We start from the raw sequence: 15,130 nt of genomic DNA, 5'->3' as shown, positions 1-15,130 counted from the left end.
TGCCTGGGTGAGAGGCCTTTGACATAGTTCTTGAAGTATGTAGTTTCTCCTTGTGAGGAAGCTAGCTGGAATATCTTACAGATAGTACTCCACTAGTGCTACACCAAAGTGCCTCAGAACCTTAGAAGTGTATAAAAAGCCAAATAACTGGGTATAGCTAGCAAACCTAGTAAAAAGAAAAAGTACCTTGATAAACCATATGTGTTTCACATTATTTCTACCAAAATCATTTCACAAGCCCCGCAGATATTACTTAAATTTAGGTCTTTTCATTAAACCCCCCCCCCCTCCCCCCCAAAAAAAAAACATATATGAAGAGACAATGAAAATCCCAAACTTACCTTACAACTGCTGTCATTATAGCAGTACCATTTTTCATTTGGATTTTTGGCATAAGTAACATAATGACCTCCACCCATTATTCCTGAATGGCACTAAAGAGAACAGACAGATGAGGGTTAAAGGGAAGGCATAACGAAAGGTTTTATTTATTTATTACAAACATAATGAAATACATGAAATGTTCTGCTTTTTATGTCTTTATTTTCTGATTGTAGTTTCCTAATTCTATTTTATGTACACAATTATGGGAACTGCCTTCATGCCTGAGCTTCTCCTCTGTTCTGTTAAAAGCATTTTGTGATATGCCCTAAAACACATTCATGGCCGTAGGCAGCAATACATTGAGGCCAGGGCCTCACCAGACGGAAACACTGTGATTTGCCTGCGGCGGAAACGGCTTGGGAAAAATTGCAGCGTTATACAGTAAATGCAAAGTGGATGGGATTCATGAGAATCCCATGACCACGTTGCACTTAAAACCGCAGCGCGGACAAGCTACGATTTCCAAAACCGGTACAGTTTTGGAAATTGCAACATATCAACTATATCTACAGAAAAGATGGTGGCTTTCCGTAGATATAGTGGTAACAGAAAGTCCATGGAGGAAAACTCTGAATTTTCTGTTCAAACGCTGCAGGAACGACCGTGATGCGTTCCCACTTTAGCGCTGTGTATCGTCCCTTGGGGCCATAGCCTTAAAGGGGTTGTCCCACGTCGCATACTTACCCGTCTTCGTTCCTCTAAAATCTTCTGTCTTCCGGCTTTGTTTCGTCATTGGTGGGCGGGGTCACATATGCAAAGCCAAGCGGCGAGATGCCGCCGACCCTGCGTGCGCGCTCATACACCAGTCTACCCTTCACAATGCGAATACAGACCCGACACCCTGCGGGTCTGTATTAGCATTGTGAAGGCTAGACTGGTGTATGAGCTTGCACGCAGGGCCGGCGGCATCTCGCCACTTGGCTTTGCATATGTGACACCGGAGCAGAACAGCATCGCTTATGCCGCTGCTGTCTTCATGCAGGGCAGAAGCATAGTGATGTGCCTGTGCCGGCGTCTAACAGTCCCCAGCATCCGCCTATTACAGCGGATGCCGGGGAGTTAGATGCCGGCACAGGTGAAGCCAGCAACATCGCTATGTGCCTGCCCTGCATGAAGACAGCAGCGGCAGAAGCGATGCTGTTATTCCGCTCCTCCGCCCCGGAATAGCAGCATCGCTTCTGCCGCTGCTGTCTTCATGCAGGGCAGGCACATAGCGATGTTGCTGGCTTCACCTGTGCCCCAAAGGGTAAACTACCCCCCCCCTCCAGGCTCGCTCCCGTGTACTTAGCCCCTCCCCCCTGAGAGCAGGCTGACACATCACTTGACTCAGGTCAGGGCTGTGGCCACAAAAAAATGAATAAAGTGAGATAGTGGCCAAACAAAGCAGTTTTGCTGAAGCATTGTATTTAGGAAAAGTCTTACATCCACATTAACAAGCAGTATAGATAGGATCCTTGTGACGGGACAACCCCTTTAAAGATGTTTTCTGGTCCCAAACTGATTTTTCATTCTGTTGACCTATCCACACAGATCACATGCTGATGACCTATCTGGTGTATAGGTCATTAGTGTGAAAAATCAGTTTGGAGCGGCAAAGCCCCTTTAAGCTGACTCACTAAGGTCTATGACAGCATATCTTAGGTACGTCCTGTACTAAATGGGAAAGGGGAGGGGTTAGATGAACAGTGACATCATCGATCATCAGTAATGGATACAATGGTTGGTCATTGTGGATGTTATCTGTAATGTTAGAAGGGCATATAAAATACAGGTGTTACTATCCATTGTAATCATGTCTGTCTTTTCTGTGATCAGACTATAGAATGGTCAATTTTTTTTTTTTTCTTCAAGCTTATTAATAGCCAGAGTGAAAATTGCAGGATGTTGTACTTATTTTTAAATATAGACTGTGACATGGAAATTTAAAAAAAAAAAAAAAAAAAAATGTTTCCAATATAGGTAATTTTCAAAGCTGGTATGAAATAGATTTATTTTATGGGGAATACAATTACTTAGTAAAACAGACATGTCTGGACATCTGACAAGCCCTCTTTAAACATAACAATCCAAAGACATTTTACTTACCGAAATTGCATAAAGGTTATAGATAGGCTGACAGCAGATGTCTTCTCTTTGGTCAACAGTGATATCCTCTTCTTCCCCTATGTGGTTATCAAGCTGACTGTTGTTGCACGTGTTCTGCTCATGATTCAGTCCATTGGTTAAAACCACCTGAGAGTCCGCATTTGCAGCTAACTCAGTTTGACTTCCACCTAAAATATGTCCTTTACTAGAATCTCCCTGATCCAAAGTCTCTCTTGTTTCATTATCTGAGCCATTGTCTTTGCTTTGATCCAAGTTTTCTTTACTGCTTGAGAGCTTTTTGCCTCCAAGCTGAGGTAAACGTAGACGGCCTTTGCCCCTTCCTAGAGTTCTGGGACTATTATTGGGACTATTGTTTTTACTAGAAGAGTTTGAAGCAGTTTTCCTTCCTTGTAATGGAGATGCTGCAAGTAAACAGGTCACAATGAAATATAGTACATGAAAATACAAAATTCACAATTTTAACATGACACTTTTAGGGTTGTTAAGATGCTGATTTAAGTTTTATATATATATTTAGTTTAATATAACATTACTGATGCCTGAATAGCCTTTTTAAAGGCTATTAACGCATATGTGGGGCTCTAGCAGCATGATTTTGCTGATAGAGCCCCTTTAATGTTTGAAAACTAGAGATGAGCGAACAGCGTTTGATCGAGTACATGTTCGATCAGATATCAGGCTGTTCAAGATGTTCGATTTGAGTATAGCTTTGGAAAGCTATACACAAAACCATGTATTTACTGAAGGTGCCAATACACTGTGCATTGTACTGATTTTACGTCTAAATAACCATTTTTCATACCTTTACTATTATTTGCAGTGGAAGAACTGATTAAAGGCTGAATTTTCCCAGTTACATCACCATCTCCTGCAGGACCAAAGTTCACTGGTTCCTGCTTTTTCAGGTCTCCCTGTGTTGAGCGAGTTTCTGCTTGATCATCATACTGAGGTCCTGGCTTCCTTTTCTGGTAGTGTACTGGCCCTCTTTGTACCAAAAAGGCACTCGGGTCAAACTTCTCTCGTGGAAATTTGACAATCTTCTGAGACTTTATCCAGCGACCATTCACAAACTGGAAACGCTTTAAGTGGATAATCTATTAAGAAAAGAATAAAAATAAATAATTATATATATATATATATATATATATATATATATATATATATATATATATATATATATATATATATATATATATTAGAAACAAAATAAAGACAGCACTGATAAAAAAAAACTGGGTGCCAGGCTCAGGGCATAGGCAACTTGTCTCAATATAAAAATAGCAAAGCAGGCAACTCTCCTAAACTAAAGTGAAAAAAACTTTGAGGAAGGCTCACGTATATACTGTATATGAGCTGAAACGTTGCTGTTGTGAGGAAATTAAATACCTTTGCCTTTTTTCCACTTTATTTTGGTAGAGCTGCCTCATTTTTCTATTAAAACATAATAAGTCAATTATAATAATGTATGTATTTACATTAATACTACTTTACAAAAAAATTAACCAGTCGTATAACATAATAAAACAGAAAAAAGGTACCAGAATTGGAGGAAGCCTCCAGAGGTCAAGTTTCTTTGTAGCTAAACAATGTGTTTTGCATTTGGAACAATAATACATTTCATCCTCTCCCAGCTCCTCCTCAGTAGTGAAGGCGCGAAGACAACTATCCAGGTTAATGGGCTCCGCTTGTGCTCTACGACTCTGTTCAACACTCTCATGCTCTTCTACAATCTACAGAGAAAATAAATATTTATTTCCTTACTGTATTTCTTATACAGTAGAAAGATATGTAATTTCTTAAGATCACCTAAAAGCTGATGTATTGCTTTTAACACATTTAGATCAGAAACAAACTTATAGAAATACGTAACACACATAACCACAGCAGAGTCAGGAGGGAGAGCGAAGAGAAAGAAGAAAGAGCATCACACAACATCTCTGAATATACAGCAAACCTACGGGGAATCCAGAATTTGTGAAAACAGCAAATTTCCCTTTTGTGAATTGGAAACAAAAAGGTGTCCTGAATGCAATTAAATTTATGGAAATACAGTGAGGTCTCAATCCCCTCAGAGGTGGAGATTAGAACCGCAGGATCCTACAAGATGAATGCAGACAGATAGATAGATAGATAGATAGATAGATAGATAGATAGATAGATAGATTAAAATCGGTTATGTCTAATGGCATGTATGAAAACTTTTCCATCAGTTGTTTTCTGTAACATTTCCCTGATATCAAAATCCCCTTATTACTGTACTTTTTTTTTCTTTTATTTAAATCATTAATGAAGTTGCAAGGGGCAAGTCATATATAACTTTTGGATATATTTGGCCCAGCTGCATAGATAGAAGAGCCCTCCTTTATGTCAAAGGAAATACACTGTCTACCAATAAGTATTTGGACACCCAGTAAAGTTCTCTGGAGGTGGAGTTATGGTCTGGGGATGTTTTTCCTGGTATGGACTGGGACCCTTGGTCAACGCCGACGCCTACTGCAACGCCGATGCCTATTTAGATAACAGTGTACTTTCTACATTAAGTCGGTTCTGTGGGTCAGACCAATGTTACTTCCAGGATGACAACGCCAGCTGTTATGTAGCGAGATCTACCATGGCTTGGTACAGTGACAATCAGGTTAACCAACTGGACTGGCCTGCCCAGAGCCCAGACTTGAACCCTATCGACCACATCTGGGATAAGTTGGATCACCGAACTAAAGGGTGCAGCAGCCAACCAAAATTGGTGAAAGAACTTACCTGTCTTCTCCAAGTCGAATGGAATAAAATACCACTAGCCGCCATACAAGGACTTGTGGAAAGCATGCATGGAGGGTTGAGACTGTAAGTGGTTGCTGTGTATGGGCATTGTTTACTCTCCCTTATCTATATTAGTGATACTAGTATGTGGCCATGTTACTCATGTTCCTTACCCTTTCTTGTGAGGTCTGATAACGAAGATGTAAGGCTGTGGGGTCCCAATCCACAGCAATGTAAGCATTACCAATGTAGGCACGGTCCTCTGTGCAGTCAATTTTGCATCCTCTGCAAAACCTAGATTTGGATCAATGGGAAGAACAACATTACTACATAATGGAATTTTAGAACTTTAATAGCTGTAGGTTTGATGTTTATAAAGAGAACCTGTCACTGGTGCTGACAAGGTACTTGTTTAAGTAACTAACTGTATTCACTGTAAAATTCCAATCCCTAAGGATATTTTCTTATAATTCTGTGATGTACCATTTCTCTTTTTATTCCTCCCAGAAATTTAAGAATGAATTGACAAGTGGGTGATACTATACCCCTTATCAAAGAGGTATATCATATATAGTCTGACAATGTCAGTGCTGATTGGACAATGTCAGACCGTGTATGAACACACACACACACACACACACAACTGGAAGCACCTACTTGACAATTTGATTATACATTTCTAGTTGGAATAACAGAGTTGTCAGAATACAGAGTTAAAAGAAAAGATGGCCCAGAACTGATTGATTATGGGGAATATTATTACCTAAAACAGATATGCCAGGAGAAGTTCTCCTTAATAAGAACCCTTTAATGTCCTTATCAATGTGTGGTATTATATACCGCTAGAGAGCAGTATACTGAATTTAGTGCACGGTCGGCTTTCCTAGTATGCATCACAGTGCTGGAGATATGGGTGCTGTTATGTCTCCAGGAGTGGGGTACAAACCAGGAAAGCCAACAGTGCACTGAATTCAGCGCACTGATAACTTTATCGCGCAATAGAATACCGAAAACTGGTGAGAACATGAAAGGTCCTCTTTAGGGCCAATTCACACGGGGAAAGTTGGCAGTGGATTTTGAGGCGGAATCCGCCTCAAAATCCAATGCTCCCATTGACTTCAAAGGGAGCCGCTCGCTTCTTTTTTTCCGCTAACTAGTATCGCAAAAAAGTAGTAAGCTGCCCTATCTTGCTGCGGATTCTGCGGCTGAATCAGCCGCAGCACGAGGCTCCGGCCCATTCAGTTAGGCCTATCCATCGCGGAATGCCACGACGGAAAGTGTACACACGGAGCCCCATGTAAACTAGCCTTTAAGTACCTACTTGTTGTATGTATTATTATGCCGTCACTTATGTCATATTAAGTATCTACAGTAGACACATTAGCATTGGTAGTTGGAACTGTGAAATCAAATGGTCACTAATTACATAAGATTTGACCACTAAGAAATTGTTATTCATACTATTCAAACACAAGAGAAAAGGTCATCTTTCATTATTTACCTGTACCACGGGCATGATGCACAGGAATTACCATCTTTCTGCACCACTCTGAGTGTGAACGGATACTGATATCCCATGCTGTCATCACTGCGAATGACAAGAGTGGTTTAATGACAATTTACTAATTGCATAAATACCAATTTTCTAATACAAACACTAAACTAAGGCTTGCCTAGATCAGCAAAGTACCTATTAGAAAGGAAGGAGGGAAAACATACCGTCCCATAGAGCAAAAGAGGTGGACAGCAACAAAGGCTTATCACATACAAACTATACATGTATATAAAACTACACAGCAAGTGTGAAACATCACATTTGACATGAATGCAATACACTGTCTTAGCTAAACATAACACATATCATGAGCTGGACTGATATTCTTTCATAATAAAATTGTGAATTGAGAACCCTGCTTCTTCTCCTATTTCTTCTACAGGAATTTTTATACCCAGTTTCATCCAAAGCATACTGCTGGCTCTGGAGCATCCCCTGCTGGTACAATGTCTACAATGAATATTATCTGATTGTTTTGGACCCATGAGCAAGCCATGAAAATGCTATGTAATCTGCAGGCAGTATGTTATAGAGCAGGGAAAGCTGAGCAATAACCAGTTTTGTTGGAAAATATTCCTTCGTGTGGTCCTAACCGTGACTGACAGCCTCCCCTCTATCACTGTGCATACAGAGATTAAATCTCAGCATAGCATGAAAAGAAAAATGACAGTTTTACTGAATGTTTTCCCAGAAAATTACATACCATTCTGCCCAGCTACTTACACTTTATAACATGATGCCTGCAGATTACATAGCATTTTCATAGTGGACAGGTTCCCTTTAAGTGCCAGTTTACCACATGTGTAAGGGCATAGACTGCTTTCACATGACCACTATGGGACAGTATTTCACAGGGATGCAGGGACTCCTAGCACCATAGATAACTATAATGCTAGGAGTCCATCTCCCTGTAGCCAGCAAACATGGCTCATACACGGACCAAGTTTCAGGGCCAATACTCGGTCGTGTGAAAGCAGCTTTAGGGTTGGGTTAAACCAAAGCACTTAATGGAATGCATGTGGCTGCTTATTAATCGTGTTTAGTGGTTGCATAATATATACTGGGCACAGACACTGTATATATGTTCTGTGAAATGGTGTCAACAATGCGCACACTTTTTAAATGTGACAATTTGGAAAGCAGTAGGGTATGGTGTTACAAAAGCTATAATCTATTTTTATTTTTAGCACTGTGCCATTTTGTTAAAGCGTGCCTCCAGTTATAAACAACATTTTAGAAATGAATACTACATTTGAATACAAGAAACTTTAATAGATGTTTCCTTCTCCACTTACTAAGCTATTCTCTTGCTCCTTTCCTTATATTTAATCTGACTGCTTGTTTATGTTAAATTTGTCTCTATATTTAGCCTTGCACATAGATCTCTATGGAGAAAAGAGGGGGAGTAGGAGGCTCCTGCCAGCTGGTTAATTGATTTATTTCCTCATTCTGTGCCCTGATAGCCTATTATCTACAAACCTAGCACAGAATAGCAGAATGTAACAGAAGCAATTATTTGACAGTTCTCTAGCAGTTTCCTCATCTCCCCTCTTCATAGACTAATATGTAGAAAGTAACATCCTGAAGAGTGAAGAGAACATATTTCTTTAATAAGACATATTGCAAACTTTCTTGTATTAAAGCATAACTCCAGTTATAAAAAAAAAAAAGTCAAATATATAGTGGTAAACTGGTAATTTCATTTATTGTATAGTCCACAGTGTGTGTGTATGTCACCAGAACTATAGAGGGAGAAGGTTGTTGTTTTTACTGCATTCACTATGTAGCAAAAAGTAAATATTATTATTATTGTTTATTTATATAGCACCATTAATTCCATGGTACTTTACATTTGGGGTTAAAATTATATTCCACAGGTTGATACGAATATTGTGATACATTTTCACATTTTCTCTTATGATGTAATACCTTGACAAAAATACAAAACTTTGAAAAATTAAAACGGAGTCTGCCACATGTAACATATATATATATATATATATATATATATATATATATATATATATATATACATACCTGTGTAAAGCATATATTGCAGGGCAAGTTGCAGTTTCTATTTACCGTATATACTCAAGTATAAGCCAAGTTTTTCAGCCCAGTTTTTGTGCTGAAAAAGCCCCCCTCAGCTTATACTCGAGTCAGCAAAAAAAAAAAAATTTTTTTTTTTTTTTTTTTTTTTAAGGGGGGGGGGGGGGGAGTCTATGACCAGCCACAATATCAATGTATAGAATCTCCCATAAAATAGTGCAAAAAAAAAAAAAGAAGAAAGATTTAAAAAAAAAATAAAATAAGTTCTAAATCACTCCTTTCCCTAGAATACATACAAAAGTAGAACATTACTGCGAAACACAAACACATTAGGTATTCCTGTGTCTGACAGTGCCCGGTCTACTGAATATAGGGTCTGCAGATACCCTATATTCAGCCAGGATGAATTCCAAGTGGGGGAAGAAAAAAACAGTCCTCAGGCACAGGGAAGGGGCAGACGGACAACCAAAACACCCCCTCCCCTTTCCCGGCAACCAGCAACTACTGCACCCAAAAACTCCAACCATTTTAATTCTTGAAATTTTCCAGTAGCTGCTGCATTTCCCCCCGAGGCTTATACTCGAGTCAATAAGTTTTCCCATTTTTTTGTCGTAAAATTAGGGGCCTCAGCTTATATTCGGGTCGGCTTATACTCGAGTATATACGGTATACCATTTTCAGGATTGTCTGATGGCTTGATTGTGAAAACGGCAGATTGACAATTTTGATTCCCCCCTCCCCTAGAGCGTATGAAATAAATATTTTTAAATCTTTACAATTTAGGCATTTGGCTGCTGTTAACAGCATTTAGAGCCTGGCTTTACAGCAGCCTCATGAATTATAGTCAGCAAAAGCCTGGAGAAGACTAGCATAGGAAAGTTTTTCTTTGGACATTATTTGGTGTCAGAGGTGTTAACTTTCTTTGATGTTAATGAGATGGAAGCTGAAAAGTGAAGACAGTGTTTGGAGTACAGAACAAGGAAGAGTCTAGAAATTGTGAAGATTAGTGGCCAATGTGAGAACTGCAGAATTTTTTTTTTTCTTTTTTACTGCACATTCCTTTTAACTTACCAGTCTTGTGCGTGGTTACTTGCTTCTTGTGGTGGAAGAGGACTCGCAAGTCTGGAGACCTGAATCCACACTGCATCATACAAATCTTTCTTCCGGGTATGGACAGTGCATGGAACAATTAGCGGCATCCCAAAGAGGCTTGGACGATTTTTTTGAGATGATAGAAAATACAGCTCTGTTCTCATCTAAACCAGGGGACATCAAAAATAGGTAAGAATAATAAACACAATTCCCTGTACAATTCAACCCAAGATGGAAGAGTACCCAAAGAAAAGTCTGGAACATTGTATTTAAAATTGTTTAAAACAAGAAAGCCTAGTAGTCACATAAAATGTTGCTTTTTATTGCAAAGTAAACCCATAATATTGCCCTTTTTAAGGCCACACTTGTGTTGTGTTCAAACTCTCCTCAGGGAAACAGCATAGACATTTATATCAATATTCAATCACATGTGATACAGAAAAAAAAATTCAGAATAATTTTAAGTGTTCATACTGATTTCAGATTTCCATCAGTCAGATATTTATGGCTACAGTTGCCAAGTACTTTGTTCTCATTAAATTTGTTGCCAAAGGGCTAGTAAGTACATTGAAGTAAGTTGAAACCATTAACCTCACTCACCAGTTCAAACTGCCACCACGGCTCGGTGGCTCCTGTCATTTTTAATTACTTCACTGCACATGCATGTGACAAATTATGCTATAAAGTATGGCACTGGTCACATGAAAGTACATGATGTCATTACTGCAAAGAAAGTAGACAGGTGGTGGGGGGGATCAACAAAGACGTGGTGCTTGAGCTTCGAGAGACTGAAGAAGTGAACATTCCAGACAACCTCGAAGACACACCCACCCACATTTGGGTCTTCCATCAGTGGGCCTGATGTGACAAACCGCTTTACCCACTTCATTTATTTGGGAATATGTGGGATTATCTTTTTATATAACAGGTGTAATCTTACCATTTTTCTGTGAATTGCAATAATATAGCCTATAAAAGGGCCATCTGAATGGATAGACACATGCCCATTGAGTACTCCATTTCCCACAGCCTTCTCTGTCCCACATGGCACTACAGTATTTGGCATCCCATTGGGGATTACTGGTGGCCGACTTAGTCCTCCATTTGGCATGAAACTTTGTGGTCCATTGGATGATGTTACTGTGCTGGAATCTACAAATTGAAGAACAAGATCACAGTAATCTACTTAAAACTGCTTGGCTATTAACATGGATTATGGTTTAAACCTATTAAAGTGATAATTTCATAAATTCCGAAGAGATAATAAAATAGCAAACAACAGATGTAGTCAGAATAGCTATTTATCAGTAAAGAATATATTACACCTCACAAATATACTGTAGAAATACAGACACTTGAAAATCACACAGCTACAGAGAGGACATGCAAGCAGATGTAAGGATGTATTCAGATCACATTTTTTCCATCCATTTAGCAAATCCATTCGACTAACGGCACCAATACCTCTGGCACCTGGACACATACTGGCAAAGATGACAGTGTGCAGAATTCAATGTCAGCTTTCACAATACATTAGACCACCAATCTTCAAGGACATGAAAACTCCTCTTTACAATGCACCAACATATTCCTTAGCATAGGGTTTATGTACAGGCAAAATGAGACATTACAGAGTAATAATTTCACACAAAAGGAGTGAGGGCCCTGCTTGCTTACAATCTATAACCACATAAAAATATACAGTTTACTGGGGATTTGCTGACTACAACTCACCTTGTGTGGGACTTGTGGCTGATGTAGGAGATCCAGGAATTGGTATCTCAAAAGCACAGAGAAAACCACTCACTGACAGCCTTACTTTCTGGTTGTCCTGGGGAAAGTTCTATAAAGAAAAGAAATTAGACTGAACATCTCTATTGATGGGTTAATACAGTCTGCTAGATGGAACAAACAGATGCAGATGTACATTCTTGGTAGTAAAGCATGCCCACACGTTCCGAAGTCTGTAATGGGCATAGTTCAGTGTGTTACTAGCAGTAAACAACATATATATGCTCTTAAGTGGCAGCTTGATATATTCTGTATTAGCCTTGTAGACTCAATGACATTTCTCTGCTTTGAGCCATGACTACTATTCAGTAGAGATAAGACATTATCAAAATAGTCAGTGCATATAAATCAGTTCTATGTAATGAGTATAATTAGGTCAGATTAGAATTGTTAATTGGTTGGACCATTACCTGCAAAGCATTAAAGAGAATCGGTCATGAAAAATCAGCTAAGAATGTTAAAGAGGACCTTTCACCACTTTTGGGCACAGGCAGTTCTATATACTGCCAGAAAGCTGACAGTGCGCTGAATTCAGCGCACTGTCGGCTTTCCCGATCTGTGCCCGGTGTGAAGAGCTTACGGCCCGGTACCGTAGCTCTTCTATGGTCAGAAGGGCGTTTCTGACCATTAGCCAGGAACGTCCTTCTGCCTCGCGGCGCCAATCGCGCTGTGCTGTGGAGCGGGGAGGAACTCCCCCCTCCCTCTGCTCACACAGCTTGTCCGTAGACGAGCATTATCAGGAGCGGGAGGGGGCGTTCCTCCCGGCTCCACAGCACAGCGCGATTGGCGCCGCGAGGCAGAAGGACGTTCCTGGCTAATGGTCAGAAACGCCCTTCTAACTGTAAAGCGCTACGGTACCGGGACCGATAGCGCTTTACACCGGGCACAGATCGGGAAAGCCGACAGTGCGCTGAATTCAGCGCACTGTCAGCTTTCTGGCAGTATATAACACTGCCTGTGCCCAGATATGGGGAAAGGTCCTCTTTAAAGGAAAGTAATGTGAGAAGTAAAAAAGGTGATGACATATAGTACATAAAAATAAATCTATCAGAATGACCATAGTAGAGATATATTACTCCTTACTGCATTGTAAGTGGTACAGATAGCAGTAGGGATTGTAGTACCCCTATTGTTATTATCATCATCCGTACTCGTCAGAGTAAAACTGCCAGGATCAAATTACATGCGGTTTAATAGATTGATTTTAAAGAGGGTTTTTCCACCAAGGAAATTTATTACCATAAAAAAGATTACATCCATGATCCATGGGGGGTCCTAGAGTGGGAACTATGGCGGGCTTAATGGGTGTATACCTACCACTTGTCACTAGTGAAGGGGGGCACCACTTGGTCTCCTGACTTGGGCACCAAAAGCTTGTACCATCGATCACATAGTTCATTAGATTACTGATTCCACGCCATTACTTTTTAGAACTGTAGGGTATGGTCTTTTTTTTTTTAGTTATATTATTTGAGAACAATGTGAATTGATGCACCAGGAACTAGCGGGTGGATAGTGTCAATAGAAGGTACTGAAAATTATGTTTAACCCTATCTAGGACCTCACCCATAATCAATAATAAAATCCTTTTAAGACACTGCAATACTGATCCTTACAGTGTAGCTATATATTTAGAAACGCCCATTGTTGTATGATTTCTAACACATATGTCAAAATGACATCTGGACATTTTAATTTTACAACACTTGGTGCCAGTCAATGTTTGGACACTATCTGACATACCAAGCCTCTTGAAAATAACATTCCGATTAAGAATGTGATATTTAACTAGTAAGTTTAACCCTTACAAGAGACTTGCTAGTGTAAGCATATGCACCTAATCTAAGCATTACATACACTCCGCACTTACCTTAATGTTAGATCCATGCACCTCAGCAAGAAGGATCTGTTCAGGCTTCAGACCACATAGCTCACTCAACTGTTTCTTTAGTCCTGTGTACTTCTCATCCATGTTCAGCCTTAGCCCATACCGTACAGGTGTTGTGCCATCTAATTTGATAACTTTAAATGCATATAGGAAATGTTAGTTTTTCAGTCCAATACTTGTCATTCAACAAAAGTAATAAATATCCATGTAGTAAAGAGTTTTTTTATACTTTCAAAGTAATATTACTTGGATATGTCTGAATGCTTGTTTTATTGTTCTGGAATCGAGTTTATGGTCAAACACTGTGATTTGCAATAGTCTTAAAGATATTGGAGTCACTATAAGTAATGATTACACCCGCCATACCAGAAACCTATGTTATTTGTGCTCAAAAGCACAATTCATATTAACATAAACACAAAGCTATGCACCCAGGGAAGGAGATGTGACAAGAATCACAAATCTTCATGAAATAATTAGAAAAATATACATTTTCATACCAGAAATAACTATTCATCAAAACGTATTAATCCACGCCTGTCCCTAAGTCTCTAGCTTTTATCCATTATTTGGTATTTCACACAAGATAACCTTTCATCTAGAGTACAAATATTATTCCGCTTTCACTATAGAGTGGCTGCAATTTACAGCAGTCTGTAGTCTGCCAACAGGCTTCTGACTACAGCCTGGTAGAGAACTGACTTGTTTGGGAGTTAAATTCCATAGTGAGTTAGTTTAGATTTGTTTTAAACTGTGCCATTTTGTTAATTCAGTAACAGCTGATGAAAGACATTATAAAGAAAGCTAAGCTAAATATGAGATATTACCCCATTACTAAGACTAGAATCAAAGCAGACAACCCTGCAATACACTGGATGTGCTTGTTATTGTATGGAACTGATATTTAAACACTATTTTGTGACTACTTTAGAAAGGTATACCACCACACTTAGAGCTAAGAGGCTGTATCTCAGGCTAGGTTCACACAAGTGCTTGGTTTCAATTTGGTAATTCCATCTCTGAAGCCACTTGAAAAATACGAGGGAGAAAAGTCCTGCAACATTATAGTCTGTGGGGTCCGCGAGCATTTTGTTATGTTGCACTCAATCATACAATACGCAATACTGAAAGTGAAAACATAAAATTACATTCTTTCCTAAATAATTGAAAAGAAAAAACTAAAATATTGCATTGACATAAGTATTCAGACCCTTTATTCTGTTGCAGAAGCACCTATGGCAGCTATTACAGCCTTCAGTCTACTTGGGTATGATGCCACAAGGTTTACAGACCTGAATTTGGAGATCTTCTGACATTATTATCTGCAGATCCTCTGTCAGGTTGGATGAGGACCATTTGTGAACAGCAGTTTTCAGGTCCAGGGCACTGCAGTCAACAAGTCTGGGCTCTCCTTGTATTACCTAATGATATTCGAAGAGTTTTTCCTAAGCCAATCATGTGTTGTACTGGCTGTGTGCTTATGGTCATTGTCTTGCTGAAAGGTACTC

General features: G+C 39.4%; 1 protein-coding gene across 2 annotated transcripts in view; it reads right to left on the bottom strand.

Annotated features, from left to right (window-relative positions):
* Positions 1-15,130, bottom strand: part of USP32 (ubiquitin specific peptidase 32) — a 134,896-nt gene that overhangs the window by 4,978 nt on the left and 114,788 nt on the right. For both annotated transcript variants that reach the window (XM_075264751.1, XM_075264752.1), the window contains exons 24-33: positions 13,605-13,756; positions 11,678-11,786; positions 10,884-11,095; positions 9,923-10,107; positions 6,749-6,835; positions 5,421-5,541; positions 4,029-4,220; positions 3,293-3,584; positions 2,470-2,891; positions 342-434 (exon numbers count right to left, since the gene is read on the bottom strand). In XM_075264751.1, the coding sequence (XP_075120852.1) occupies positions 342-434; positions 2,470-2,891; positions 3,293-3,584; positions 4,029-4,220; positions 5,421-5,541; positions 6,749-6,835; positions 9,923-10,107; positions 10,884-11,095; positions 11,678-11,786; positions 13,605-13,756 (1,865 nt within the window). The remainder of the gene's footprint in view (positions 1-341; positions 435-2,469; positions 2,892-3,292; positions 3,585-4,028; positions 4,221-5,420; positions 5,542-6,748; positions 6,836-9,922; positions 10,108-10,883; positions 11,096-11,677; positions 11,787-13,604; positions 13,757-15,130) is intronic.

The sequence above is a fragment of the Leptodactylus fuscus genome, chromosome 2, assembly GCF_031893055.1.
Source record: "Leptodactylus fuscus isolate aLepFus1 chromosome 2, aLepFus1.hap2, whole genome shotgun sequence".
Lineage (NCBI taxonomy): Eukaryota > Metazoa > Chordata > Amphibia > Anura > Leptodactylidae > Leptodactylus > Leptodactylus fuscus.
This window is presented reverse-complemented; position numbering and strand designations above follow the sequence as displayed.